This window comes from Mustela lutreola, chromosome 1 (assembly GCF_030435805.1).
Source record: "Mustela lutreola isolate mMusLut2 chromosome 1, mMusLut2.pri, whole genome shotgun sequence".
NCBI lineage: Eukaryota > Metazoa > Chordata > Mammalia > Carnivora > Mustelidae > Mustela > Mustela lutreola.
The window spans coordinates 24,258,361-24,284,684 of NC_081290.1; the positions used below are offsets into that span (position 1 = coordinate 24,258,361).

The 26,324-nt window shown below is 41.8% G+C and overlaps 1 protein-coding gene across 2 annotated transcripts in view; it reads left to right on the plus strand.

Moving 5' to 3' along the window:
- KDR (kinase insert domain receptor) overlaps nt 1-25,983 on the plus strand; it is a 43,964-nt gene extending 17,981 nt beyond the window's left edge. The window contains exons 13-30 of one of the 2 annotated variants that reach the window (XM_059161102.1): nt 193-534; nt 2,660-2,806; nt 3,165-3,296; nt 5,908-6,014; nt 6,442-6,577; nt 6,936-7,040; nt 8,376-8,489; nt 9,064-9,152; nt 10,158-10,311; nt 12,246-12,343; nt 14,566-14,688; nt 14,840-14,951; nt 15,229-15,328; nt 15,733-15,838; nt 16,893-17,044; nt 21,856-21,955; nt 22,459-22,544; nt 24,328-25,983. In XM_059161102.1, coding sequence (XP_059017085.1) covers nt 193-534; nt 2,660-2,806; nt 3,165-3,296; nt 5,908-6,014; nt 6,442-6,577; nt 6,936-7,040; nt 8,376-8,489; nt 9,064-9,152; nt 10,158-10,311; nt 12,246-12,343; nt 14,566-14,688; nt 14,840-14,951; nt 15,229-15,328; nt 15,733-15,838; nt 16,893-17,044; nt 21,856-21,955; nt 22,459-22,544; nt 24,328-24,550 — 2,426 coding nt within the window. In that variant the 3' untranslated portion in view covers nt 24,551-25,983. The remainder of the gene's footprint in view (nt 1-192; nt 535-2,659; nt 2,807-3,164; nt 3,297-5,907; nt 6,015-6,441; nt 6,578-6,935; nt 7,041-8,375; nt 8,490-9,063; nt 9,153-10,157; nt 10,312-12,245; nt 12,344-14,565; nt 14,689-14,839; nt 14,952-15,228; nt 15,329-15,732; nt 15,839-16,892; nt 17,045-21,855; nt 21,956-22,458; nt 22,545-24,327) is intronic. The other variant, XM_059161092.1, reaches the window with a different exon arrangement.
- Nucleotides 25,984-26,324: the final 341 nt, after the last annotated feature.

The window sequence follows — 26,324 nt, forward strand, 5'->3', positions numbered from 1 at the left end:
CTGCATTTTGGTAAAATAATACATTTTAGGGCCGGAACTGTCTAGTTTGATTGTTTTCTTGTATTACATTGCCTGGGATTGCTAGAGCTTCACTTTAATTGATGCTTTATAGCAGTCTGAAGACAATAAGGAGAGAATCGTGTGCTGCCCAAATTAAATCATCATTTTCTAACCATGGGTTTTATATTTCAGGGGGCCCTAAAGTCACTTTGCAACCTCATGCCCAGCCAACTGAGCAGGAGAGAGTGTCTTTGCAGTGCTCTGCAGACAGAACTATGTTTGAGGACCTCACGTGGTACAAGATTAGCTCACAGGCTCTGCCAAGCCATGCGGGAGAGTTGCCCACACCTGTTTGCAAGAACTTGGATGCTCTTTGGAAAATGAATGCCTATAAGTTCACTAATGGCACAAGTGACATTTTGATCATGGAGCTCCAGAATGCATCCTTGCAGGACCAAGGAGACTATGTGTGCTTTGCCCAGGACAGGAAGACCAAGAAAAGACATTGCGTGGTCCGACAGCTCACGGTATTAGGTAGGGAGGCAATTTGGGGTCATCAAAGACAGTTGGAATGCCTTCAATGTCGTGCTTTTAGGGACTATAAGATTACTGTCCTATAGGAGCTTATGAAGTAGAGTGGTGCACACTTACCTATTCACTGAGGGTTCTTGAGGCAGAAGGGGGCGAATAGTGGTGAAGTGATGTATTAAAGAGAGAAAATAACATGTTTCTTTCCAGCTCTGATGATAGGATTTCACTAATGTCTATAAGGGATTAGCTTAAACTGGGAAAATTCCTGCTTCACTCTGGACATTAGTATATTTCAGTCGACACATACTGATGGAATGCCTACTGTGAGCTAAGAAGTTTTCAGAAGTTCACAGTGGTGAGTAGGTAGACGAGATGAGAATGTAGGCAACCACTGGACAGTCATGGCACACTGAGGTCTCTGTGTCCATGAGGACAGGAATTGTTTTCTGTCTTACTCCTTGCTGTAGCTCACATCACAGAACATAGTGGCACATACGAGGTGCTCAGTAAGGTGTCTGCCACATGAAGAGGATGATTAGGGGGTTGTTTAGGACATGTGAGAGCCGATGGGACCACCTGTCCCTCTGGGTCATCCTATGTAGTCCAGCATAGAGATCTATGGGATGATCATTTTAATGAGCAGGTAGCTTTGTAAATTCCCCCAGGGAGCCACTCTCCACACCTCATCTAACTTGGGTCTTACACAAAAGCTGTGCAGTCATGCCTCTGTCTCTGGGGAAATCAGACAAATTTAGGAAGATCTCTTTGTGTCCACTCTCTCCATTTTCTCCTCTCTGTCGTGTGCCTTCCCAATTTCTGGGAGACAGGTGTTGTCTGATTTTACTCTTAAGAAGAGAAACAAACTGCCCAGGTGAGTGAATCTATACCAAGGCTTTAGAAGAATACTATCTTCCTCAGAGGGCTTGGCATATTTTAAGAGTCATCTTCAGACAGACTAACTCTAGGATAGTGTTTGCTAGTGTTAAGACTTAGATGTTAAAAGAAGGAAAATTTTTGGGTGAAGTCATTCCCAGAGCCCTTCTTATCATATCATATATAGGACCATGTGTTTTCTGTTCACCTTGGTGACCAGTCTGGTTTCAAAGTAATAGAAGAATTCAGAAAGAGACGTGAAGGACATGCCTGGAAAATTTGTGCTCACATGGAACTGGTTTGCTTCTCTAGCGACTCCCAAGTTCTTTTCCTAGAACTATTCTTAGAATAGACTAGAGCCCAGGACATTTGCTTAAACCCCAATGTAGTTCACCAGTGAGGTAATCTTATTTTGTTAAATGTTAAAGTGGATCCTTTCAGCTAGATTCCTTTTGATTACTTTGGACACGATATTTCTATAAACCCTTAATGGAAGGGCAAATCTCAAGTTTTGCTGTACATTGCAAGAAATACCCATGGGCTTAATTTTCTTGAAACCTTTGACTTTCTTTAGGGATGGTTGTCTCGCTCATTTGTGTTTTAGTGGAAATGGCACTGGACTAGTCCTTTAGGTTTGCCAGATTCTGTTATTAGTTCAGACACTTACTTAGTTACAGGGACTTGGACAAGTTGCTTACCTCCTGAACTGCAGTTTTTTTTTTTTTCATCTGTGAAATAAGATTAATATTATTGTCCATTCTGAGATTGATAGGGAGCAACAGAAATAGTGTAAGTGAGTTTTGTAAAAAGTGCCAAATAAATATAGGGCATTCTTTGTTGAATTACACTGAAGTTTCACACTTTCCAAGAGAAACATGGTGGAATTCATGGGTGTCACTGGCTAGAACTTTCATGGGAGGGAAAGTTTCTCTTTGGGGAAGCTAATTAATCTAATTGTGTCTAATTAGAGGAAAAAAACATAAAAGTGACAACCTTTATTTTGTGATATGACAACCAGTTAGAATCACTAATAGGACTGTTCAAAGAGATGTAGTGATTTATCTCAACCATCCTGACTTGTTCCATTTAACTTTACTCAGTGACCAACGGTACTATCATCAACTTCTGTGTATCTGCAGTTTAGTAAATCAACAGCCTACTGTTTATGAAGTTTACACTGTTTATTAGTTTACTGATGCTAAAACCATTTCAAAAGTTATAACTAAACGTGTTATTTTTTGGTGTGTGTGCATAGAGCGTGTGGCACCCATGATCACTGGAAACCTGGAGAATCAGACTACAAGCATTGGTGAAACCATTGAAGTTTCATGCACCACATCTGGGAATCCCCCTCCACAAGTTACCTGGTTTAAAGATAATGAGACACTTGTAGAAGACTCAGGTGAATAAAATATGTCTCTCTCTCACTGGTTGCAGAATTTTCCTGGAGACATGCCCCAAACCCCACATTATGTCTAGATTTGTTTTAGATAGTTAAAAAAAAAAAAAAAAAAAAAAGCAAATTAGTGTCCATGGTCTGGCTCATTTTCTAGACTCCGAATTAAAGTATTTAGAGCCTTGTTGAATTCTCAGGGAAGCCGGGGGTGATGAGTCAGCAGTGTCTCCTGTACCACGCTTTGGAATCAGACACTAGTCCAAGGAAAGGACCCCATTTATATTTTTAGATTTTTTTTTTTTTTCCTGAAAAACTCCACCAGATCACATCACAAATAGAAACAATTACTTTTCTTATCTCTCAGGTATTGTACTGAAGGATGGGAACCGGAACCTAACCATCCGCAGGGTGAGGAAGGAGGACGAAGGCCTCTATACCTGCCAGGCATGCAGTGTTCTTGGGTGTGCAAAAGTGGAGGCATTTTTCATAGTAGAAGGTCAGTGGAGTTGCATGGACACGTTAGGTGGTTTTAAGAACTTAGCTTGTATCGTATATAAACTCACACACGTTGGGTGATTTGTTAATAATCTTTGTAGTTTGTATATGTTCTACTCTAAGTACATATTATTTTAACCAGAAACCATAATCAATGCTATTTTAATTCTGCTTGGATCACATTTCTTATCCTTGCAGTTCTCGCTTTGGAAAAATTCTTAGCCCGACAGGTGGAATACCCACCTTGCCTTTATTTTTTCTTCATTGAATGGCTCGGTTAACTTGTGGCGGAAGCGATACCCCTGTATTTACTTGGAAAAACATTGGAATTACTGCTCAACCATCAAAATCAATGTCATCCAGATAATCACAAGGGTTCACAGTTTTCCTTGGACTACAGACAATTAAAATTTATTTGTGAACAATAGACCCTTGCTTCTGTGACGTGGAATTTTAGTGTGTCTAAATGTGAAAGGAAACTCCTGTATGGAGGAGGGAGGTGAAATCTGGCATTTCCCCAGATGGGAAGGTAATTTGTGACAGGATATTTTCTCTTCAGAAATGTATTCCTATTTTAAAAAATAATCTATCAGGGGAGCAATGAAACTCTATTATGTGGGTGAAAGGAATGGTATGCAAGGGGAAGAAAGAAGCACGGTAACAGAAGGAACAACTGATGAATTTTTATGAACTCATCCTAACTTGTCTCTCAAAGTCTAGATTTTAGTTCCCTTCATCTGTCAAATCTGTTACATCTTGATGACTTGTTTTCCAATTTGTAGGTTTATTACCATTTCATGAACTGCACTTGGAAAAAAGATTTCAAGTGCGTGAAATAAATAACAATTTCAAGTGTCATGGTGCTTTTGTCACTTCCCAAGGGGCTTCATGTTGAGGGCAGATCCTAGTGGGGACTTCTAGCTCTCTCTCATGCTCTGTCTGCCTCACCTCTGCTGGCTGTTTGCAGTGGGCTACCCGCAGAGCTTATATTTACTTCGTACCCAAAACGGAATACTAAGAAGGAGAGAGATCCATGTTTAATTCTTCTGTTAAGTTCCCAAATGTTAACATGGGCGTTGGTGGTATAGTGGTGCGCATAGCTGCCTTCCAAATGTTAACATGGAAATATTAACACACTAACGTATATAGACAGTTGAATCTTTGAAATTTTTATATGTATAATGGACTTTTAGACCTCTGTGTATAAAAAGAAAATTATTTCAGTAGGACCACCGGGGAAACAGTATCGAATTCCAAGCCATGCTTGGTCCTTGGTTCTCACTGTTAGCTCTTACTTGGCTAACTAGTTCATTCCTTGTCCTTCTGCCTTTTTGAGGCTGCCTTGGGCCACTTGAACAGCTTATTTGATTCACACTGCACTCATCCAATGGGGGGCCCTAGGTGATAATTGCTTCCTTATCACCTCTTTGCTAATCACTCCTAGTTGAAAGCCTCCGCTGGCATTTAATTTCTTCCACTCAGAGCTGTCCTCTGGAGCTCTGAGCATGTACAGCTTTCCTGGCCGACCTCTGCTTTACCTTTCATGGGTGGTTTAAACTCATTTTCTCGCCAGGCTGTGAGGGATGCTCTCTTCTCGGCTTTCTCTCTTTTCCTAACTCAGGCTCCTGCCACACAAGCGCAGGGTAGTGTGATGGCTAACTGGTGTTGGACAGACTTTGTTTAACTCTTGACCATTCCCCCAGCTTGCTGTGTGCCCTTAATGAAGGAGCTTAACCTCTCTGAGCCGGTTTCTCCATCTGAAAGCTGAGTGTTGTTGAGAAGATTAAGTGGGATGGTGTATTTAAAGTGATGAGCACCTAGGGGTTGCATGGCAACCAATCACTCACTGGCCGCTTGTCTTCTCATATTATCCTTTCTCAAACTCTATACAAATGAAAACAGACTATCTGTGTAGAACCAGAGTTTCATTTTCCCCAGAAAGAGGTCACTATAAATTATTTTAGAACTGACTGTGAATTAAAACATACTTCTTTTCTTCCCTGTAGAATGTGATCTGTTTTCTTTCCATTAAAGTCTCCTCTTCCTCCAAACACTTCGTATATTTTTCTTGTAAGACATCAAACATTTCAATCCTTGATGTCCCTAATTTCTATTTTTATTATTTTTTAAATTTCTTTTCAGCATAACAGTATTCATTGTTTTTGCACCACACTCAGTGCTCCATGCAATACGTGCCCTCCCCAATACCCACCACCTGGTTCCCCCAACCTCCCACCCCCTGCCCCTTTAAAACCCTCAGGTTGTTCTTCAGAGTCCATAGTCTCTCATGGTTCACCTCCCCTTCCAATTTCCCTCAGCTCCCTTCTCCTCTCCATCTCCCCATGTCCTCCATGTTATTTGTTAAATAATTTCTATCCTAAACTTTGGAATTTTATCATTGGAAGTTTTCATGGGCAGTGCTTTGCAAACTTTAATTATCCATTAAGAATGTTACAGACTCCCTCCAACTTAGAGGCTTGTGATTATTATTGTCTAGGATTTTTTTCCAAGTTGGTAAACTTGAGATCTTACTTTAGTGTAGAACTTTGTCATCTTATATCAAAAAGTATGAGTTTTCAACTGTTGATACTCATTCAATTTCATCTTTCCAGGTGCCCAGGAGAAGACGAACTTGGAAGTCATTATTCTAGTAGGCACAGCAGTGATTGCCATGTTCTTCTGGTTATTACTTGTCATCGTTCTACGGACCGTTAAGCGGGTAACAAAATCATTTCCTTCCATCCCATGTACATTGGTTTTCATGATTAATGAAAGCTGACTGGGGCTCTTTGAGTTGTTTCTTCCCATTGTTATTGGCTCAATGGGCACAATTTTATTTCAATACAATAACATTCTTTCCCACTTTCTTTTGGCTGGACCACTGGACTTTAATTGATAGAAGCCACTAGAGGAGACAAGGGCTTGGACTGTCTAGTGTAATTAAGATTTAACTACTTCATTCTGAGCTCATTTGGGGTTGAGGGGACACTGGATACAGGATTATAATAGGACTTACTCTCAAACTTCATGAGTTTTTTTAAAATGAGACATCAGGAATGGGGCTTCTATAAACAACAATAATAAGCACAAAAAAACAACAGCCAGACAACAGAGTGTATGTGACTGGAAGGAATAATGCTTTCCAGGCCAATGGAGGGGAACTGAAGACAGGCTACTTGTCCATCGTCATGGATCCAGATGAACTCCCCTTGGATGAGCACTGTGAACGCCTGCCTTATGATGCCAGCAAGTGGGAGTTCCCCAGAGACCGGCTGAAACTAGGTGTGTTTTCAAGTGGTATTAATTTGATGTTGGATTTACTAGGACTTCTCTTCCTCCTTTAGGATGTTGACAAATCTAGTCTCTTCACATGTTGGATCCAGGTTCAGAATATTTATTCTGTCTTTTGAATTTGAGTAATCATCCTTTTAGTCACTTAGAAGTAGGGTCCCTGTACAATTATCCAAAGCAGGACATTTGGAGAGCAAAGGGGGAGGTATTAAATAATGAAGCCACTATAAGGGAGTTGAGCTAAATTCTTCCAAGTTAAACTGGGATGTGTGATGACTCAATCTAGTCGGAATCTCTGCATGCCACTTTTGTCCAAGTCTGTTTTGTTTCCTGTCATTACTGACTGTAGGTAAACCTCTTGGCCGTGGTGCCTTTGGCCAAGTGATTGAAGCAGATGCCTTTGGAATCGACAAGACAGCAACTTGCAAGACAGTGGCCGTCAAAATGTTAAAAGGTAAAGGCAAAATTAAATGGTGATATATCCCTCTCTCTGTTTCGTCTGGTCTGGAAACATGATGAAAGCCTTGCATCAGCACCTTTGTGGTTAGGTGAGCCCACTAGCCAAGTGTGCAGCTGGCTTAGGTGATACCTGTGTACAGATTGAGGAAAAGTTCCTCTTTTATAGCCCCCTGGCAAGGTGCATGGCCTGGCAGGCAAAGTTGAGGATGGGCTGCGGCTTCACCCACTTTCCCAACTTGCCTGAGAGCCCTTGTGCAGGGCATAGCTTATACAACTGTACTTAGTGTCCTGACTATAAGAAAATAATACCTTGGTTATGTAAAGATTGTTTCTTAATTTATTATGATGCATTAGTGAGATAATTATAGACCATGTAGAGACATGGAAAGAGATTTAATATAATAAGTAAAAATAGTAGAGCACAAAAACAGCATGTTTCCTAGAATTGGAATATGTGAAAGATTTTCTCCTATAAAGATAATGGTTGCACTAGGGAAAAAAAGGACCACAGGTGACATGTTAAGAGCTTAAAAGCTTTATGAACAATGGTTTGCCCTAATGTAATGGAATTCTGGTCTTGTCATTTTAATTTGGGGAGGTGATGCATCTATAGCTGTTGGCTCCAGTTGTGATGTGCTTCCATGATGAGGCCAGTGCCACAGACCCTTGGCCAGTAGGTCGTGTGCATTTCAAAGCCATCTCTCTCCTTTTTCCTATTCTTCCTTGTGGCTGAGGGAGTGTGTAGTTTTGAGGTGGCTCATCAGGGTCTGAGGTGTGGACCATGTGTGTGAATTAGAGGGAACTGTACCGGTCTGTGCAGAATCACACTTGCAGTTCTAGCCTCATCAGGCTCTTGTGCCAACTGGCCTTGCCAGCTGGCCCCTGTTAAGTTTCCTTCTTGGCACTGATTGGCGGGAACTTCAGCATAGCCCCTAACACATAAGGGTATTTAATACATGGTGTTGCTTCCTTACCAGGAAGGACTGAAATAATCAGGCCCTAAGAAGCATAGTCAACCTGATATATGAAAATCCAATTTTGTCAGAGAGGAAAATCTGGGCATGATTCCCTTTGCAGATGTATTCCCCACTTTGCAAAAGACTTCACAATGGATTCCTTTAAATATCAAACATTCTGGGTGCACTTAAAGTAAGGATTGGATTTAGACATGGAAATAGAATTTATACTTGACTTTCAATGTACCTAGTCTGTAAATTTGGTTACAGTTTATTATCCCTAGAGGGTAAGTTGCACACATGTATGCAGTGGGGCACTGATCCTCCTAAGCTAATGCCCACATTTATGATTTCACTCTGCCATATATTTGTAGAAGGAGCAACACACAGTGAACACCGAGCGCTCATGTCTGAACTCAAGATCCTCATTCATATTGGCCATCATCTCAATGTGGTCAATCTTCTAGGAGCCTGTACCAAGCCAGGAGGTGAGTATCTGTGCATGGTTCTGGTTGCCTAATGATTTTGGCATATGATTTTCTGCGGGTGTTTCAAGGAAACCACTCAGCTCCCATGGCCTTGATTTCCTTAGCTTAGGATACTTTGCCAGATTCCTAGATATAAATATATTTCATGGAGGTTTAATGGTCATTATAAATTATTCTAGAACTTCCTGTGAATTAAAAAATGCCCTCTTGTTATACCACAGTTTGCTCCTTGTATAAGAGGTTCAGATGAGAAAAGTAAGCTTCTCAAAAAACTTGAAAGCAAAGACCTTAAGAGTAGTTCCCTCTAAAATGAAATCATCTTAAGTGATTGTGTTGAAAAGCAAATGGTTGGATTTTCTTCTGAAATTTTGGTTCTTCTTGCTGCGGAATTGCCAGTTGGTAAAAGAAAAGATACATTATAAGGGCATTGCGACCAGCTGATTTTGATGATCTTGTCCTGGTGACCGTTTGTAGTGTCCTTCTATGATTTTTCTGGTTCATCCATGTGTTAAACACTTGATGAGATACACGAATGGAAACATTTTCCTGTCTTGACATGCTGTGCTGTCTGCAGGGCCACTCATGGTGATAGTGGAATTTTGCAAGTTTGGAAACCTGTCAACTTACTTAAGGAACAAAAGAAATGAATTTGTCCCCTACAAGGTATGTCATTGAACTCAGCTCTGACCACATTGTAAAATGGAGGAAAATACAGGTTAATCTTTCTCTGTTAAAATGCTGTGAAGAACTTGTGAGGAGTCTTCTTTGTTTTAATTTCCTCTTTACTTGCTGGGGCACATATCTTCTCATGGTTGGTTTTTTGTTTTTGTGACTCTCATCTACTGACCCATTAGAGATGGTGCCTAAGGAGGGGAGAGGGTAGGCACAATTAAGGAAAGGAAATTGGAAAGTTTTTTTTTTTTTTTTTTTTTTTTTGCATTTCTTTTTTTTTATTAGCTCATAAGAAAATTTATGTGATGAACAACTTTCAATCCTCTGGGGAATTAGGCATGGTAAAGAGTAAGGAAGAAAGCAAGCCATTACATGGACACAAACAGATCAATTCAGAAAAATATAAACTATTGATGAATATATCGGCTCACTTCCTAAAATGCTTTTAGCCTCCTTTTCATAATTAACTTAAAAAGCACCATCCCAGAGCAGAACTCTTCAGTTTTCTGGGACAACCGTATTTCACTCCTTCCCTAACGATGCTGTAGCTAGCTGACTATCAACTGCCCATTTCAGGGCAGAGCCATGAGAAGGAGGAGAGCCTAGTGAGGGACTCCAAAGGTCAAGTGCACATGAGGAAAGCATCAGATAATCCAGAGACCAGATTATTGGTCTCTCTGGATTATTTTCTCTCTCTCCTAGCAGTATTTGGTCCCCTGGAGTGTCAGTCCCTTGGTAAAGAGCACCGTAATGTCCTAATGCCAGAAGCATGTCTGGAATAGACCCGAAACAAGGTGTTTATTTCTTTAAGCTAAAGAAGAAACTAGGCTTTATGGAAGAAAATCTATTAGGTAGAACTCTTTCCCCAGATTCTAGCCCAAAGATTCCATATTCCTGAAACTAATGTCCTTCTTATCTGCTTTTAATAGCTAGCTATAATTGTTTTCTAGAGATCTCTTTTGTATTCAAGGAGTGTGTCCATTTGCTTCTTTATAGACCAAAGGGGCACGATTCCGTCAAGGGAAAGAATACGTTGGGGAAATCACTATGGATCCCAAACGCCGCTTGGACAGTATCACCAGTAGTCAGAGCTCAGCCAGCTCTGGATTTGTGGAGGAGAAATCCCTCAGTGATGTGGAAGAAGAGGAAGGTATCTGCCATTGCTTTTTCCACACTTAACATGAACACATACTCTTGCAGGAAAGAGAAGGTGGTAGAGTGTTATGAGAAATTCTGTCCTGGGAAAAGTTCAGTACTCCCTAATATTTGGAAGAGACCTCCATTTCTAGACTGCTTCCATTCAGTTTTCCCAAAAGTGAGTTGTGGAAGCCCTAACTAAGCAGCTGTCTAGGTTGCGAGGCACAGTACGGGGCAAGCCTGAGAAATCCCAGTACCCCAGGCGGGCTCAACAGTCAGCAACAACCAAACTAATGCTTTGAGACCATTGGTTCAGCATCTAGTAGCAGGTGAGGCTCAGTGCTTTGTTCCTTAAGGACAAAGGAGGCTCTCTGACAGTAGATCGCCTCCACATTGCCTTGAGCAGTTCTGCCCCACTCTGCCGAAGTCACCCAAACTCTTCAAGGCAGTGTAGGGGTTACCTGCTGTTTCTACCCCATTCCAAGGGGCTTATCGAGTCTTTCTTGAAACCGTACTTCCTCGGAAGAGTCCTGGTAAGCATATTTTTCTATATCCAGTTATGCTTCCAGTGATATTTTAGTGTTCTCTCTGAGTAGAGCTGTGTTCGCAGTCTAATTTCCAGGATTTCTTCCAGCTCCTGGATACACTGTCGATCTGCTTCCCTTAGAAGGAGCAGAGACAGCCCCATGGATATAGAGATGGGGCTTCCTGACATCTGACTCCTCTTGAGGCATGATCTTAGCAGAACCCAGTCATGAAATAGTGAAAGAAGCCTGTTTCCCTTTCCTTAGACATGAGGCTACAGATAGAACTTCAATCTGGCTTCTTTCTCTTAGAAGCCGAGCAGGGTGTATGATGCTGGGTCTCAGTCTAGAAGAGTATGGAGAGGCCATCTAGATCTCATGTAACTGGGCCCATGCCAAGTGGGGCCCTCTCTGTCTCATCTTTCTCTCTCACAAAATGGCGGCCAGTGGGCTGGAAACCCAAAGGATTGGGCTACTCAGTTGGAGAAGAAAGGGTGTGGCCTGGAATTTGTCCTCCATTTCTTCATTTGGAAAATGAAAGCGTTTCACTAATGGCTCACCGAGGGCCCTCTAACCCTAAGCTTAAAAAAACTCATTGAGAAAAAGTTCTCAGTCTTTTTAATACTTACGAGGTTATTATTACAAGTGAGTTTTCATTTACTCTGGTATTTGTCTCTAGGAGAGAAGCCATGTCTTATCTTATCTGACCAGAGTTTAGTGATCATGTTGAAACACCCATTAATGTCCTAGTGTTTATTTGTACCAGCTGCATGGAAATAAATACCACCAATTTACGTAAAACCATCTTTCTCTCGATGTTCCTGTCACCTCTCCTTCATATCCTTGAAGGGAAAAGAGCATCCTCGCAGGCCTGTTTTAATGTGTTTACAGCTCTTTCTCAGCTTGAAAGTGAGAGAAGTGAATATATTTCTGATATTTTTAGTTATCTGTTGTAGATTATAATTTGACCTTTGGCCTTTGTCCCAGGACAAAGCCTGGAGAGAAAAGATTCAATGACCCTGAATATTGTTGTTTTATTTTTAGAGTTCTTGATATGAAACTATTGTTTATCCCTCTGGGTACATGAAAAAAAAAAAAAAACAACAATTTAAAACAGCAGACTTAAAAAAGTCCTCTTTTGCTCTCTGCCATCTCTGCCAAACGCACCTCCCTTGTGTCTCCTGGATTTGCTGGTCCAATTTGACTAAGATGGAAAAACCAGCATTTTTTGGCTAAGGGGTATGATGAAAGCTAATAATACGAGGATTCAGCAAATTTACAGAAGATACAGGCATTTTTCTCTCTGCTTTTATTTCCAGAGGTTTAACTCCCAAGTGTTAAAAGGAAGCTTACTCTAACAAACTTAGAAAGAAATAGTTTCTGGGGGCAATACTGATCTCTGTCCTCCCGCATCTTCTCACAGTTTCAGAAGATCTGTACAAGAACTTCCTGACCTTGGAGCATCTCATCTGTTACAGCTTCCAGGTGGCTAAGGGCATGGAGTTTTTGGCATCACGGAAGGTAAGACAGCTCAGAGGGGACCCTAAGTATCTCTTCGGATCGCAGATCTGGAAGTAAGATGTCCAGTGCCAGCCACCGGTGTTTGTTTGGAACTGTAATTCGTTCCCCACTGCTGGGACTACTTAAAGAGTTCTGTTGGAAAGGCCCCATTCCTGCTAATTTAAGGAGGTGTAAGGATTTCATAAAATTAATTAATTCATGTGGTAAATATTTAATGACCATCTATTAAATGCAGGCAGTGCTAAGGATACTGTGTGAACGGACAGGCAAAGCTCTCCACCATCATGGAGTTTACATCCTACTGGGCCGAACAGGCAGTGAACAATATAAACAAGTCAACTACATAGTAGGTAGGAAGGGAATAAGCCCTATGGGGAAAAATAAGCAGGAAAGGGGTAGGGTTAGAGAGTATACTAGAATGGTATGTTTGTGTGTGCATGCACTTCTGTGTTTGTGTACACCGATTTTAAACAAAACGGACCAGGAAGGCTGTATAAGATTGTGACATCTGAGCAGCGACCTAGGAAAGGTGAGGAACTGAGACTTGCAGATATCTTGGTGTGAGAGAGTCTATTTTTAATTTATTTTACATTCATCCCCATCCATCAAAAAGTATTTGTTAGTGGTATAATTAGAAAGCAGGAAGGACAGGCTTCAGATGAGAGCGATTATAAAAGCTAAAATTAGAAAAGTAGGCCAAACAAAGGCTGTGGTGGGGACGTGACAAGTTACAAATATTCCAGAGGCTGTAAACACCACGGCAGGAGCGGGGTCGGTTGAAGTCACCCCTCTGGGAAGGGCAGGACGGATGGTTTTATATTAAACAAGGAGAATTCAAATTAAGCTTCAGGAAAAATGATCAGTTGACGGAATGCATTGGTTGCACCCTCCTGGAGGGAAGGAAAGACTTACTGTTTTTGTTTTCCTAAATTAGAGTGAAATCTCTAACCCATTTCTTTTTCTGAAGCTTAAAGCTCGTCATAGCTTTCAGAACCTCAGGATCTGGAAAGTTTCTGCCTGAGAGCTCTTGTCTCCTTTCTCCCAAGGGGAAAGGAGAGCAGAGTGGTCTTAGGGGATTTTCCCACAGAAAAAGGCCCTTTGCCTTTCTTGGAGATTCTGATTTTATTTTATTATTATTTTTAAAGACCAGAGCATGCGTTGAGTCAGGGTAACTTTCGACTGGGGAGGGAATGGGGTGGGGACCGCTAACTTCCCTTGCATCTACCAGCTGGTTTCTTGAAAACCACCTGTTTCTTGGTCTGAAATAAAGAAACTTTGGTTGGGGGAAAAGTAGAGAGGACTTTCTGGTTTTTGGAATCTCCTGTCTTGCTCAGTCATGCTTGGCCGAAGACTTCCGTATATACCTCTTTCAGAGGGAAGTGCTACACGGAGACAAGGGTGTGGGCTGGTCGGCTATGCCTGGCTCCTGTGATCACTCCGGTGCTGGCTTCAGAACTCTCCTCGGAGCCTTTCATTCATTTACAAATATTCCCCGGGACTCTTGTTCCCCAACAAATCGACCAGGTGAAGCTAAAGCTGCTAGTAGTAAGAGGTTAGATGAAGATGGGGATATCAAGAAGAGAGACACTGAGGACCGGAAAAGAGTGGGGAGAAAGCAGGACGAATTTGGTTTTCTCCTTTTTTAGTGCACCAGAGAATCCACTTGACCCATGAGAAGCTGAAATCTCTTTCATAGACCTTTACGATAATCCAACACTTTGAAACAGGATGAGCCTCACAGGGGAAAGTTTATCAGAGCTGGTCAGTTTCAGTTCCGTATGGAACTGAGAAACCAACAAAGGGCACCAAATGAAGGAGAACCCCTTGTCCTGGTTTCTGAGCATTCATTCCGAGTAGGAGGGCGTTCTAGGGCCTCCTTAGAATAACAGGTTTTAACGGTATATGGTGCCAAGCAAAAGGGATATGTGGATGTGACCAGAAACACGTTCGTAACTGTGTCCAAGAGAAGTCTATTTATGACTCCGTCATCATACTATAACTTAATTATTTAACTCCAAAGTCTGGGACTCTTTATGCGATAAGCAGATGTGTGCCTCCACAAAAGTCAGACTTCTTTCTTGAAGGGTTGATGAAAGAGATTAGCCCAGTGCTTGTTAATCAGTTGGTTTTCTGAAGTGGGGCTTTTTTGAGCATGAGATCACAACAGGTGCAGAAGACATCAGCTGTGCCGAGACCTAACGCACCCACGATTCTTTTTGCAGTGTATCCACAGGGACCTGGCTGCACGCAACATCCTCTTGTCCGAGAAGAACGTGGTTAAAATCTGTGACTTTGGCTTGGCCCGGGATATTTATAAAGACCCAGATTATGTCAGAAAAGGAGATGTAAGTTTCAAAGATGAACCCAGTGCTCTGTTAAATTGCAGGATCCAAATTCGTCTTTGCAAGCTTCAGGACCTGCGTTGGGAACAAAGGAAGCTTTCTCTTCAGATGTGTGCTAAGTTGGGTTCTGATTCCTTGTCTTCTACCCTCTTAGGCTCGCCTCCCTTTGAAATGGATGGCCCCAGAAACAATTTTTGACAGAGTGTACACAATTCAGAGTGATGTGTGGTCTTTTGGTGTCTTGCTCTGGGAAATATTTTCGCTAGGTAAGTCACTTGTTTTTTGTCCCTCCATCCATACTCCCAAGAGAATGATACAAGTCAGTGACCCCAGTGCACCTTTTCCTCTCCTGCATTCCACCTTTATCTGGTGAAGGTTACTTGGAAGCTTTGGATCGTTTAAAATATATATATGCGTGTGTGTGTGTGTGTGTGTGTATACATACATATATGTATGTATATATTTGGGATGATGTTCAAGAGTCAGGGTTTTTTATAAGAAAAAAATAAAATCATATAATGTCCCATTCCTGTTTTATTCTAGGTGCTTCTCCATATCCTGGAGTAAAGATCGATGAGGAATTTTGTAGGCGATTGAAAGAAGGCACTCGAATGAGGGCCCCTGATTATGCCACACCAGAAATGTAAGACTTCGAAAATATCTTTCTATCCTTTCTTCATGCATAAAAACTTCCCTTGCCCAGAAGACTTTTCATGATACTGACTTCTTTCGTGGCCCCGTCTGTGCCCTTCTTCTCTCTGGAAGTCTTCCTTGATAATCTCAAGCAGAGAGTCATCTCTTCTTGAAACAACAGCACTTTATCTATACCCGCCAGTTAGTTTTTATTGGAAGTCAGTTTATAACATTTCCTAGACATATTTGATGCTCCAAGTATAGGGTTATGTGTTTTATATGGTGTTATATTACTATTTAGTGTCTGGGCTCATGGTGGACTTTTCACAAATGTTTATTCATTCAAGTGCTTCTTCTCAGCACCAGATGAGGAAGAAGGAGATAGTTAATGACATTAGTGTTTTGGTCTTCTAGATACCAGACCATGCTTGACTGCTGGCACGGAGAGCCCAATCAGAGACCCACGTTTTCTGAGCTGGTGGAACACTTGGGAAATCTGTTACAAGCTAATGCTCAGCAGGTTTGTGACCTCCATCCAAGAAGTGTGTCCAAGAGCTTCTCTCCTCCCTAGATGTTCTCATGGCCACCATATTCTTGCAGATCTGAGCAATAATGCTTTTTTAAAAAGCTGTAACTTTTAGACAGATGAGATCCAAACCACTCATTCCTCCTGATGTATCTTTTTGTTGTCTTCAGATGCTCTTCTAAAGTAAAATCAACCAGTCACTTAATTAATAAAAATTAGCTGATCCACAGACTATCAACAATGGACAGAATTTCAAGGAATTTTTACTACACTGCACAGACAGCATGATATCTGAAGCCCGCAAAATAGATGGCTTTTCCTCAGTAAAATCCCAGACTCCCAGAACTTCTACTGGAGGATTTTAGAATTGTAATCTTTACCATTACGAAATTATTTAATCTCCAGTCAATGGCCTCTTACTACCATGAATGGAAGCCAATTTCCTCCTACTTTTCTTTTGAACAGGTGGGGGACAATGGGTCAAATCTGTTTTTATCAGTAAGCTTTTCAAACGTTTAAAGGTATCACATTGCCCTTTCTTTCTTTCTCTTGATGAAATAATGTTAAATTGTGCAACCTTTTCTCAGAAGACCCATTTTCCTGCACATTTATTGCTTTTCTCTAGACTGTTATCAGATTTTTCCATTGCCTTGAAATGTAGAGGCTAAAGTTCGATGACATGCCTTTTAAAAGACCTGGCTTCGGTAGGTAGGGCTTCGTGAAGAAATGATTTCTGAGCCCTCCGTGTCCTGTTGTCATATCTCTGGCCACAGCCTGCTTTGTCTTCCTCCTGACCACAGTTGTTGGCGGTCCCCTTACGCCTCTTGTTTTTATATTAACTCTTTTAACATACTTTCATATATACACATCCCTTTCAAGTGCCCTTTTGTTTTTGACAAACCATCTTTAATGTTGTCTTTAAGTTCTGCACTCAGATAGGAAAGCTACCGACCTCATCACCAAGGAGCCCCTATGGCCTTTGTTTCTCATGAAAAGGTTCTTGAGGGGCAGGAGCCATAACAATAGCACGCTGTGTTTGTTGTTTCAGGATGGCAAAGACTACATTGTTCTCCCGATATCAGAGACTTTGAGCATGGAAGAGGATTCTGGACTCTCTCTGCCTACCTCACCTGTTTCCTGTATGGAGGAAGAGGAAGTGTGTGACCCCAAATTCCATTATGACAACACAGCAGGAATCAGGTACTGTATATGGTCAACATCCCCCTGGGGGGAGGGATGGGGGCACTTCAAGGTCATTTGGGGAGGGGATGGAAGGAAGATTGCCTCTCACCTCCATATTTAACCTTAGCCCTGAGACTGCTATCAGGGGAAGTGCTCCTTGAAGAGGGCCGGGGTAGGTGAGTTGCTCCCCATCTGCGGTCCACATTGCTGCCATAGCTGTTCCTTTCAAATTCTAAGCCCTGCAGCTGCAAATAGCTGGAATGCCACAGTATGTTAATCTCCAGAAAAAGAGACCAATTTTATATAGACATCTGTATTTAAATTATCCCCATGTACTCTTTTATTAATGTGAATTAAATGGCTTAGGAAGGATTCTGGAAGGAAGGGTTTTATGCATATATGAGGACACACTTATGCCTCTCTGGCTAGGATGCAGGGTGCCATGGGGATGTGTCCCGAATTGGACTGGACAGCACATCTTCAGAAGCCCCTCCCTGGTCTGATTTTCAGCATTTTATTTGCATAATAGGAATGCTGGACTTATTTAAAACACATGCACTGCTGTCCTCTCCTGATCTGTAAAGGGGTTCTGAAGGCAGCTTTTTTTTTTCTCTCTTCCAACACCTGTGTCTGAGGAAAGAGTTGATACAGTGTCTACACTATGATATTAAAATTGCCTTTTACGAAGCCTGGGACTTCTTTGTTCCCCACCCCTCCCCCTGGGTATTTTCCTCCTGTAACTGGCTCCCCTGATCACAGGGTCCAGCCCGCACTCTTGAGAGTGCTGTGGCTGCAGGCGGGACACGGAGCTCTAGGCTAGCCAGGCCGCCTGGTCAAGGGCGAGGAGGCCCCCCGGACAGTTTGTTCTGTGGAATCACATAGGATGGCAGGAACACGGCCAGAGTGGGTAGAAGCCAACACATAAGCCGCTGGTTACTTTTCTGTTGGGAGTTTTCAGCATTTTTTCGAAGAACTTTTCCTTCCGTTATCAGATTCTGCCTACATGATAACTGGTACAGTTACGCAAGGGAGAAACTATTATCTTTCTTGCTGAAGATGTTGCATGTGAGGCTAAGAGTAACCCCCTGGTGGGCATAAACAATTGTGGTTAAAGATCCAGATTTTAGAGTCTGATAGAACTGGTTGGACAACTAAGTCTGCCTCTTAGTGACCTGACGCTCCTCTTCGCTGTGACCCAGGTGAAGGCGCTGGTGTTCAGAAATGATTATTTTGAGAATTGCATGGTATAACAACATACTTCTATGTGCCTGGCACTTAGAGAGCACTCGATAGGTGATAGTTATTCATCAAGCTGCTGAAAATCACATCTCTAGGATGAATCCAGGTCCTCCAGTCTTTCTCTTTGTCCTGTTTTCTGCCCTGAGAAGGAGGTACCCTCAAAGAGAAAGGTGAATGAACTGAAAGCCAATAGTTCCACTCTCCTGTTTAAAAAGTCTAGTTCAAGCTCCACTGGCCTTCTCGTGTGTTAATTATTCCTTTATCAGAAAGCCATTTGATCATGAACTCTGTTCCTTGGGTTTTGTGTGACCAGGTGGAGGGAGGACCCGAGCAGCAGTCTCTTGGCTCGCTTGGATGCTTTGCATATGGTGCCGAGAGTCGATGAAGTCATGTTTGTGTAATGGGAGTGCCAAATGCAATGCTGGATCTAAATCAGGGCTGCTAGCATTTATCCCCAGAAGCATGGACAAATGTGACACCAGGCCTGGCTCCTATTTTCTGTCTGTGATTTTCGAATGGGTCTTTCCAGTTCAGTTTCTCTTTTATCCAGCCATAATTTGAAAAATAAAATGGAAATTGGAATCTTTTGTCGGCAGCCCCCTCTTCACCCCTGCAACCCTTTCTCCTTTTATAAAAACAAGACTCCACAGTCACATTTTAATCATCTGGGTTAAAAGAAATGCAGCATGGAGGCATCTGCACCTGGCACACCTCGTTTTGAGGCTCTCTTTTGGTTCTGCTTCCCTGCGGGGACCAGAGATGAGGCTGGGATACTTCTCAGTGGACTTGTTCTGTTTTTGGTTTTTTTTTTTTTTTTTTTTTTTTTTTCCCCATTTCCGGTTAGGTAGAAAAGCTGAGGATTCTTTCTCATTTGCTTCCTCTTGGTAGTTTTCAATCCCATCACATTATAATGTGATGGAGCTGATGTGCCATGGAGCTGAATAGAGGCATCACTGTGGGTACCTCATCATTTGCTGTCCCTTCAAATTAATTAAAAATATTTGTTCAACATTTATTTAGCAAAGAGGCCGAAGGGTGTGTGGGGGAAGGGTGAACAGGACAGATCACTAGTGTCTAGACTTCGCTTTGTCTCTAATTTCCCCTGTGGATCAGCTCTGGCCCCAAGTTTGCATGCTTTCTGGAAGAAAACGCATATTAATTGGACTCATCTTTCTTTGAGGGCAGTTTGGGGACCATCTGTGGTTGCTCCGTCATTTCCCCCGGGAGTCTCACCTCCTACTCCAAGCAGCTTATCAAAGATTTCTTTTCTCTCCCAGAGAAAGGTTTTGGCACGTACCATTTTTCTTCATTTTGGTTAATTGCTGGTGATGATTAAGTGCTCCTCGTGGATTGACGTCTGGGACAGCCTCCTGGCTAGATGCTCCTGGATTTGGCTGTGGTCTCAGACTGCTTGCAGTGAAACTGTCCTTTCTCCACCTCTGTCTGTCTTCTCTCCTGCACGGGTCCCACCCCACGGTCAGTGCCTGCGTGGGAGAGAGCAGTGCTGTGCGCGTAGTAGGTGCTTCGTAAAGACTTGAACTGTCATAGCCATTGTTCTCTTCTAGTTTTTCCTTCCTGTTGCTTTTCCAAGGGAGTCAGTGTAGAGGAGGGTAGCAGAACAAAACAAGACAATGGGCTTTAGAATCTGAAGGCCAATTTCGAATCCCCGTCCTAGCCATTTCCTCCCTAAGTCTTCGCTTCCTCAACTGTTTTTTTCTAAGGCAACTGTATCATGGCCCAAACTTACCCCCTCTCGTGGATTCTACATGCCACATATCTCTGGAATCTTATCTGCTTTCCCAAACCCTGTGGGCACCCTCTCACCTGGGCAGGCTGCCCTTCTTTCTTCTAGAGACATGGAAAAGAGCCCCTAAATTGGTCTCACTGCCTGTTTTCACCTTCCTCTACCAGAGTCAGCTTCCTAAAGGGCGCATCTGACTTTGTCAGTCTCATGCTTCAAATCCTTCAATGGATACTCATAACTCAAACAGTCTAGCTATGTGATTTTGGCCAGGTTCCTTAACCTTTCTATGCCTCGCTTTCCTCTTCTGAAGCTTGGATACTGACACCCACCCCTAACAGATATCATTTATGAAGATGCTATGAGACAGCAGTTGGGGACCATTTAGCACAGTGCCCGGCATGTGGGCGATTCTCAGTAAAGAATTCCTGAATGAGTGAATCAATGAATGATTAACTGTGGTATCAGTAGTCTTTAACAGCAGCCACTCTCAGGGACTGGACTCAGGAGAAGTGGGCTTTTCTCTGTCTCCGTATCTATCATGTCCTCTTTTTTTTGTGGAATTTCCTGAACGAGGATGAGGATGTCACTAGTGAACCTCGTTCTCTCCTTTCTGTAAGGGGAGGAGCCAGCCTCCTGGTTCCAGGGGACGGAGACCCAATTTCCATTCTCCTTGTTTGGCTCAAGTGTGACCTCATTCCACTTGGTCACAGAAAACACAGGAATATATATGACATGTCCAGAAGCCTGACAAGGGGAGGAATTATGCTGGGATAAGCGTGGAGAGTGAATTTCCTGTCTCTTGTTGTAAAAAGAACTTCCCTTCTTTCCACTGGATTGTTGGTGCTTTTAACAAAATCAGACTCACCCAAAGACACATAGCAGGGAAGGAGCACCCCCAGGAAACAGGTGATACGTTAATCTGATAAGTCCTATTCTTTGAACCCCTGAAAGAAACTGGTACCCTTTGGAACTCAAAGGAGGAAAACAGGCTTTGGCTGATAGAGCATCATTCTTTCTAGGGACACTTGCCACCCACCTCATTCATCCTTGAGATATCTCTGTGAGTGAGGGAGGGAAAGTTATTGCCAACACATTTTAAAGACGGGGCAGTAAAGGCATGGAAATATTCAGGTCTTGCCCAAGTTTGTGTGGTCAGTAGTAGACTTTGAAATAGATGAAACATCTCATAACTCTTGAACCACTGCCTTTTTCCAAGACCAGCCATTCTGTGGGCTGAAAATAGGGGATTGTGAGACTCAGCAGCTCCCCTCCCCACCCAACACACACACACACTAAGCCTCCATTACATGCAGAAAGAAGACGTTGTCTCCAGATCCTGGTGGGTTCAGTGTCTTTTACAGAACCTGGGTGAGATCTGTAGGTGTTTCCTCTGCCCATCTTTCACTGAATGGTTGTTTGGTGGGCATTGTCTAGAAAAACTTTTCTGGAGGTAGCCAGAAAGATGTTCAATGCTCTGTAATATGTCAAGAGCCCAGTGGAGGAATCTCAGGCAATCAGGACACCGTGCAGAAGACAGTTGATCACTTAGTTTGCTGTTGTTGTCTGTAGTCCAGCCCCAGCCCTCAGAAATAGGATTCAAAGGAACAGAAGCTCATCTAGGCCCCTCACTTAGATTATACTTTTAAATAGGCCCTCACAGGAAATGAAGCCTTCACTCTGTGCTAGCAGAGAAAGATTTTTATTTTGTTTTGTTTTTCTTTTTCCAAAGGATGTTTTGAAGGTTGCTATTAAACTTGTGGTTGAAAGATAATGAATTTAGGTATCACTTTTGGTCTCTGCAGCCAAATATACCACCACCCAAATAAAAATATTGGTTCTTTTGCAGCCAGTATCTGCAGAACAGTAAGCGAAAGAGCCGGCCCGTGAGTGTAAAAACATTTGAAGATATCCCGTTGGAAGAACCAGAAGTAAAAGTAATCCCAGATGTAAGTACATCTTTTAAAAATAGTCTTAAAAATAACACAAAGGATGAAATATTAGCTAGATAAATATTAGCCCAAGCATTAGAGTCTTGGAGCCTTGTTATAAAGGTATGTGTCATGGGGTCGTTATGGAGATGAAACTGATCAGTACCCCCCCCCCCCCATTGGATTTTCCATAAGCACAGCCCCTAGTCCAAGGTTCTAGATAGCCTAGCCTCATGCCCAGTTCCACTCAAGTGTAAATAGTATCACTATGAAAAGTGGGATGGCATTAGGTCTCCTCAGTTTCTGCTTCTTGAATTCTTTTCTTCCAGGCCTGAGTTTACTATTAGGAAGCAGTTGTTTCTTCTTGTACCTGGTCCATTTTCTGGCTATGATATCTTTACCTGCCCCTGGGGAACACTGGAGCGTATTGTCTGATAGATGAGTTAAGAAATCGGTTTAATTAAGTAGTTGGTCAGTGTGCACACTCAATCAACTGTGCCATCTCCTTGTCTCTTAAAAAGGACAACCAGACGGACAGTGGTATGGTCCTTGCATCAGAAGAGCTGAAAACCTTGGAAGACAGAACCAAATTAGCTCCATCTTTTAGGTAAGGCTCAGTCAAATAGAAAAGACAAATCTCAACAGGAATTTTTAGAAGGAACTTAGGACTTTCAGTGTAGATACAGTTTTCCCTTTTTGTGTCTTTGTTGGTTTGCATCAACTGAACTAATGAAGAACTGAAACTGATCAAACAAATAATTACATGCCACATTTGAAAAAGAATCTGAAATTAATTAGGGGATGTGGTCAGTTTTTATAGAGAATTTATGAATACCAGGGAATTTTTATGTTTATGTAGTACCGGCTAAGTAACAAAGGTCATTGGAGGTAATCCCTTAAATTGAGATGATTAAAATCTTTGTGGACTCTGAAGAATTTTCAAGCCTGTACCTAAATGAGTGCATCTGTCTTTAGATGTGTGATACATAAATAAGCCAATATCTATTTGTTTGAGATACTTAAACATTATTGGCTGAATTATTTGGCTTATTATTATCATTGGCTTAATTGTGGAAAAAATATTAAGTTTGGTTTTTAATATGATTTCCCCCATGTGGTTCTGTAGGAATTTATAGTTGTTTTAATAGATGTACCTGTTTTTAACCTACTACATAAATGAAAATCTCTATAAAAATGCTAAGATAAAGAGCAGTCATTTATTTGCTAGTGAACTCACTCTAAGTGAGAATTGAAGACTTTGATGTACTTATAACCTAACATTATATAAAATGGGAACACCCATGGGTTATTGAGGGATGTTCACATAAAGAAAAGGTAAAATAAAATAAAAGGATGTTCACATAAAGAAATGGTAAATTAAAAATTGCCATTGTGCAATTGTATTATTTGCTTTAGGCCCAGGGTGAGAACTTGTTAGAGCCAATGACATGTTTCATTCATTGATGTAAAATATATTTATTCAGTGGTGACTATGTGCCCGGTACCATGCCATTGTCTGAGATACCAAACTCAATTACTTGAGGCTGAATTGAAAGAAAAATTGTATTTCTAGTTATTTGAAATACCTTTTAAGCCGTAAATGAACATAGACTTAATTAAATCCTTTTTGTGGTTTTTAACACGAATAATTTGGTAAAACATGTATTAAGGGGAAAAGCCCACACCTCAGAATGGCTTGAGAAAAATGTAAATCCTGATTTTTTTAGATCAGCACAGCTTACACTTTTAGGCTTTGACATGATTATGGTCTGTTACGATTCCATGCCATTGAAAACATTCTCTAGTTGCTGCTGAGTGACCCAGGCCGTCAGTCCTTCCAAAGAATGTTCTTTTGATGAGTAAAAAGCAGTTTTTGACAGTCTGGCTTGATTGCACACACACGCTTCAAGTTTTTGAAATTTAAATTTGCTCAAGAACTTTATTAACACTGTACATAGGCCTTGTAATCCTTAATCAACACTGCGAGGAAAGCAGAAATCGACTCTCAGAACATCCCAATTTCCTTTTACACGGTCAGAGTCCCCTTGGCTCCTATCATTGTATACAAACCTGTCAATCTTCAATGCCATAAAAATGTTCCATTGGTTGGAGCCTTTGCATTACTCCGGAGAACTGCCTTTCATCTCGTCACAGGCTTGAAAGACTTGGACCTGAATAAGAGGACTTATCTGAAACTACTAGCTCATGCTAGTACCTGAAAATAGACATTGTCTGAGTAAACCTGATACGTTGATTAACAAGTGGGGGAGATAGGGGCTTGTGTCTCCAGGGAGATTACAGCCCACACGGGGTCAGGAACAAGGTTAGGGTAAAACGGGAAAGAACTGCCTTCTTCCCACCAGCTCATTTGGTTGTCCTTTCTTCCACAGTGGACTGATGCCCAGCAAAAGCAAGGAATCTGTGGCATCCGAAGGCTCTAACCAAACAAGTGGCTACCAGTCTGGGTATCACTCCGATGATACAGACACCAATGTGTACTCCAGCGAGGAGGCTGAACTGTTAAAGCTGGTGGAGATTGGACCACCAGTTAGCAGTACGGCCCAGATTCTCCAGCCTGACTCTGGGCCCACATTGAGCTCTCCTCCTGTTTAAATGGAGGCACCCACGTCCCCCACTCCTGGAAATCACATGAGAGGTGCTGCTCAGATTTTCAAGTGTTGTTCTTTCCATCACTAGGAAGTAGCCACATTTGATTTTCATTTCAAAAAAAAAAAAAAAAGGACCTCAGACTGCAGGGAGCCAGTCCTGTAGGCATTTCCTGAGAAGATGTTTGTGACTCAAGAATGTGTTTGTGTTTTCTCCCGGTGTTGACCTTCTGTTTATGCATTTAGAAAGCCTGTATGATGCCTCTTACTGTGGGTCTCCCCATGGGTTCTAACAAAAGAAGTTCAAGGAATGGCTGCATCCTCCGTGAAGTGGCAGCTCCTGGGGAGTTGACACGTCTCTGTAAAACCAGAAGATAAACCAAGCAATGCAAGTGCTTTAGGTGTTGAAGATAGGAAAGACCTTTAGGACTGAGTCCATCCAAGAAGCTTTGTTCAGGATATGGGTTCTGAGCCAAGTCGTACGTGTGGGGTTTGGATGGACAGAAAGGAAGATGTCGGCTTGCTTCGAGAGTGTACTGGAGCCTGCAGATGCGTTGTGTTGGCTCTGGTGGAGGTGGGCCTGGGGTCTGTTAGGAAAGGTAAAGGCTTCAGATGAGGCTACTGGTTTTAGAAGATTTCGTGCTCTTCCCAGTTGGGCTAAATGAGAGCTCCTTGAGCTGTTTCCGACTCCTAATGAGAGTTCCTTCCGGACTCTTACGTGTCTCTTGGCCAAGCCCCAGGAAGGAAATGATGCAGCTCTGGCTCCTTGTCTCCCAGGCCGATCCTTTACTCAGAACACCAGAAAGAATGGACATTCAGACAGAGACTCCCTGTCGTGTTGAAGAGTTCTGACTGTATAAACCAGCTTCTGGTTTCTTCTGGATGAAAACCCACATATCTGTCCCGATGTGATATATGTCTGAGCCTGAATGCAGTAGGTTCCGTATCAAGCTGTGGTGTCAAAGTTTCAGGAGGGATTTTACTCTTTTGTTCCTTCTCCCCTCCCTGAACTCGGCCCCTTTCACCCCAATCAGTCAGTATTTTAGCAATTTGGCCTCTGCACTCTAGTAAGAGCTGATTTGGTTTGTTCACTTTCTCAAGGACTATTAGCCAGATTTCAAAATTATTTTATAGCCAAAGTTTTAACAACATCTATTGTATTATTTAGACTTTTAACATGTCAAGCTATTTCTACTGGTTTCTGCCCTTGTACTTTCCTTTTTAAAAGAGAATATGTATTTTTCATTTGGTACCATAGTGTGAGATGCTGGGAACCATGACTGTAAAACATGCTATGGCACATATATTTATAGTCTGTTTATGTAGAAACAAATGTAATATATTAAAACCTTATATTATATATGATGAACTTTGTACTATTCACATTTTATACCAGTATTATGTAGCATAACAAAGGCCATAATGCTTTCAGCAATTGATGCCATTTTATTAAAAAAAAAATTGAAAAAACTTAAATGAGTCCCTTTGCAAGTTTGCATTTCTGTTCTTATCATTTCTCTTACTCCTAAAGTGGAGGAGGGGGAATCAGACAAATTGCCATGTGGTTTTTCATTCTTAATTGTTTCCTTCTTCTTATAAAGAATATTTTTATAAAGTAGTTTATACTTTTTAAACCAGTACATGTATGCTTAGTTAAAAAAAAATACAACGCAATAATATTGCATGACTATTTTGAGGCAAAGTACTTCTGGCTTGAGGTGTAGTTGCTTTTCCCCTTCTTTTTGGTTACACAAATAATTCATGCACGTGTGAACTCTCAT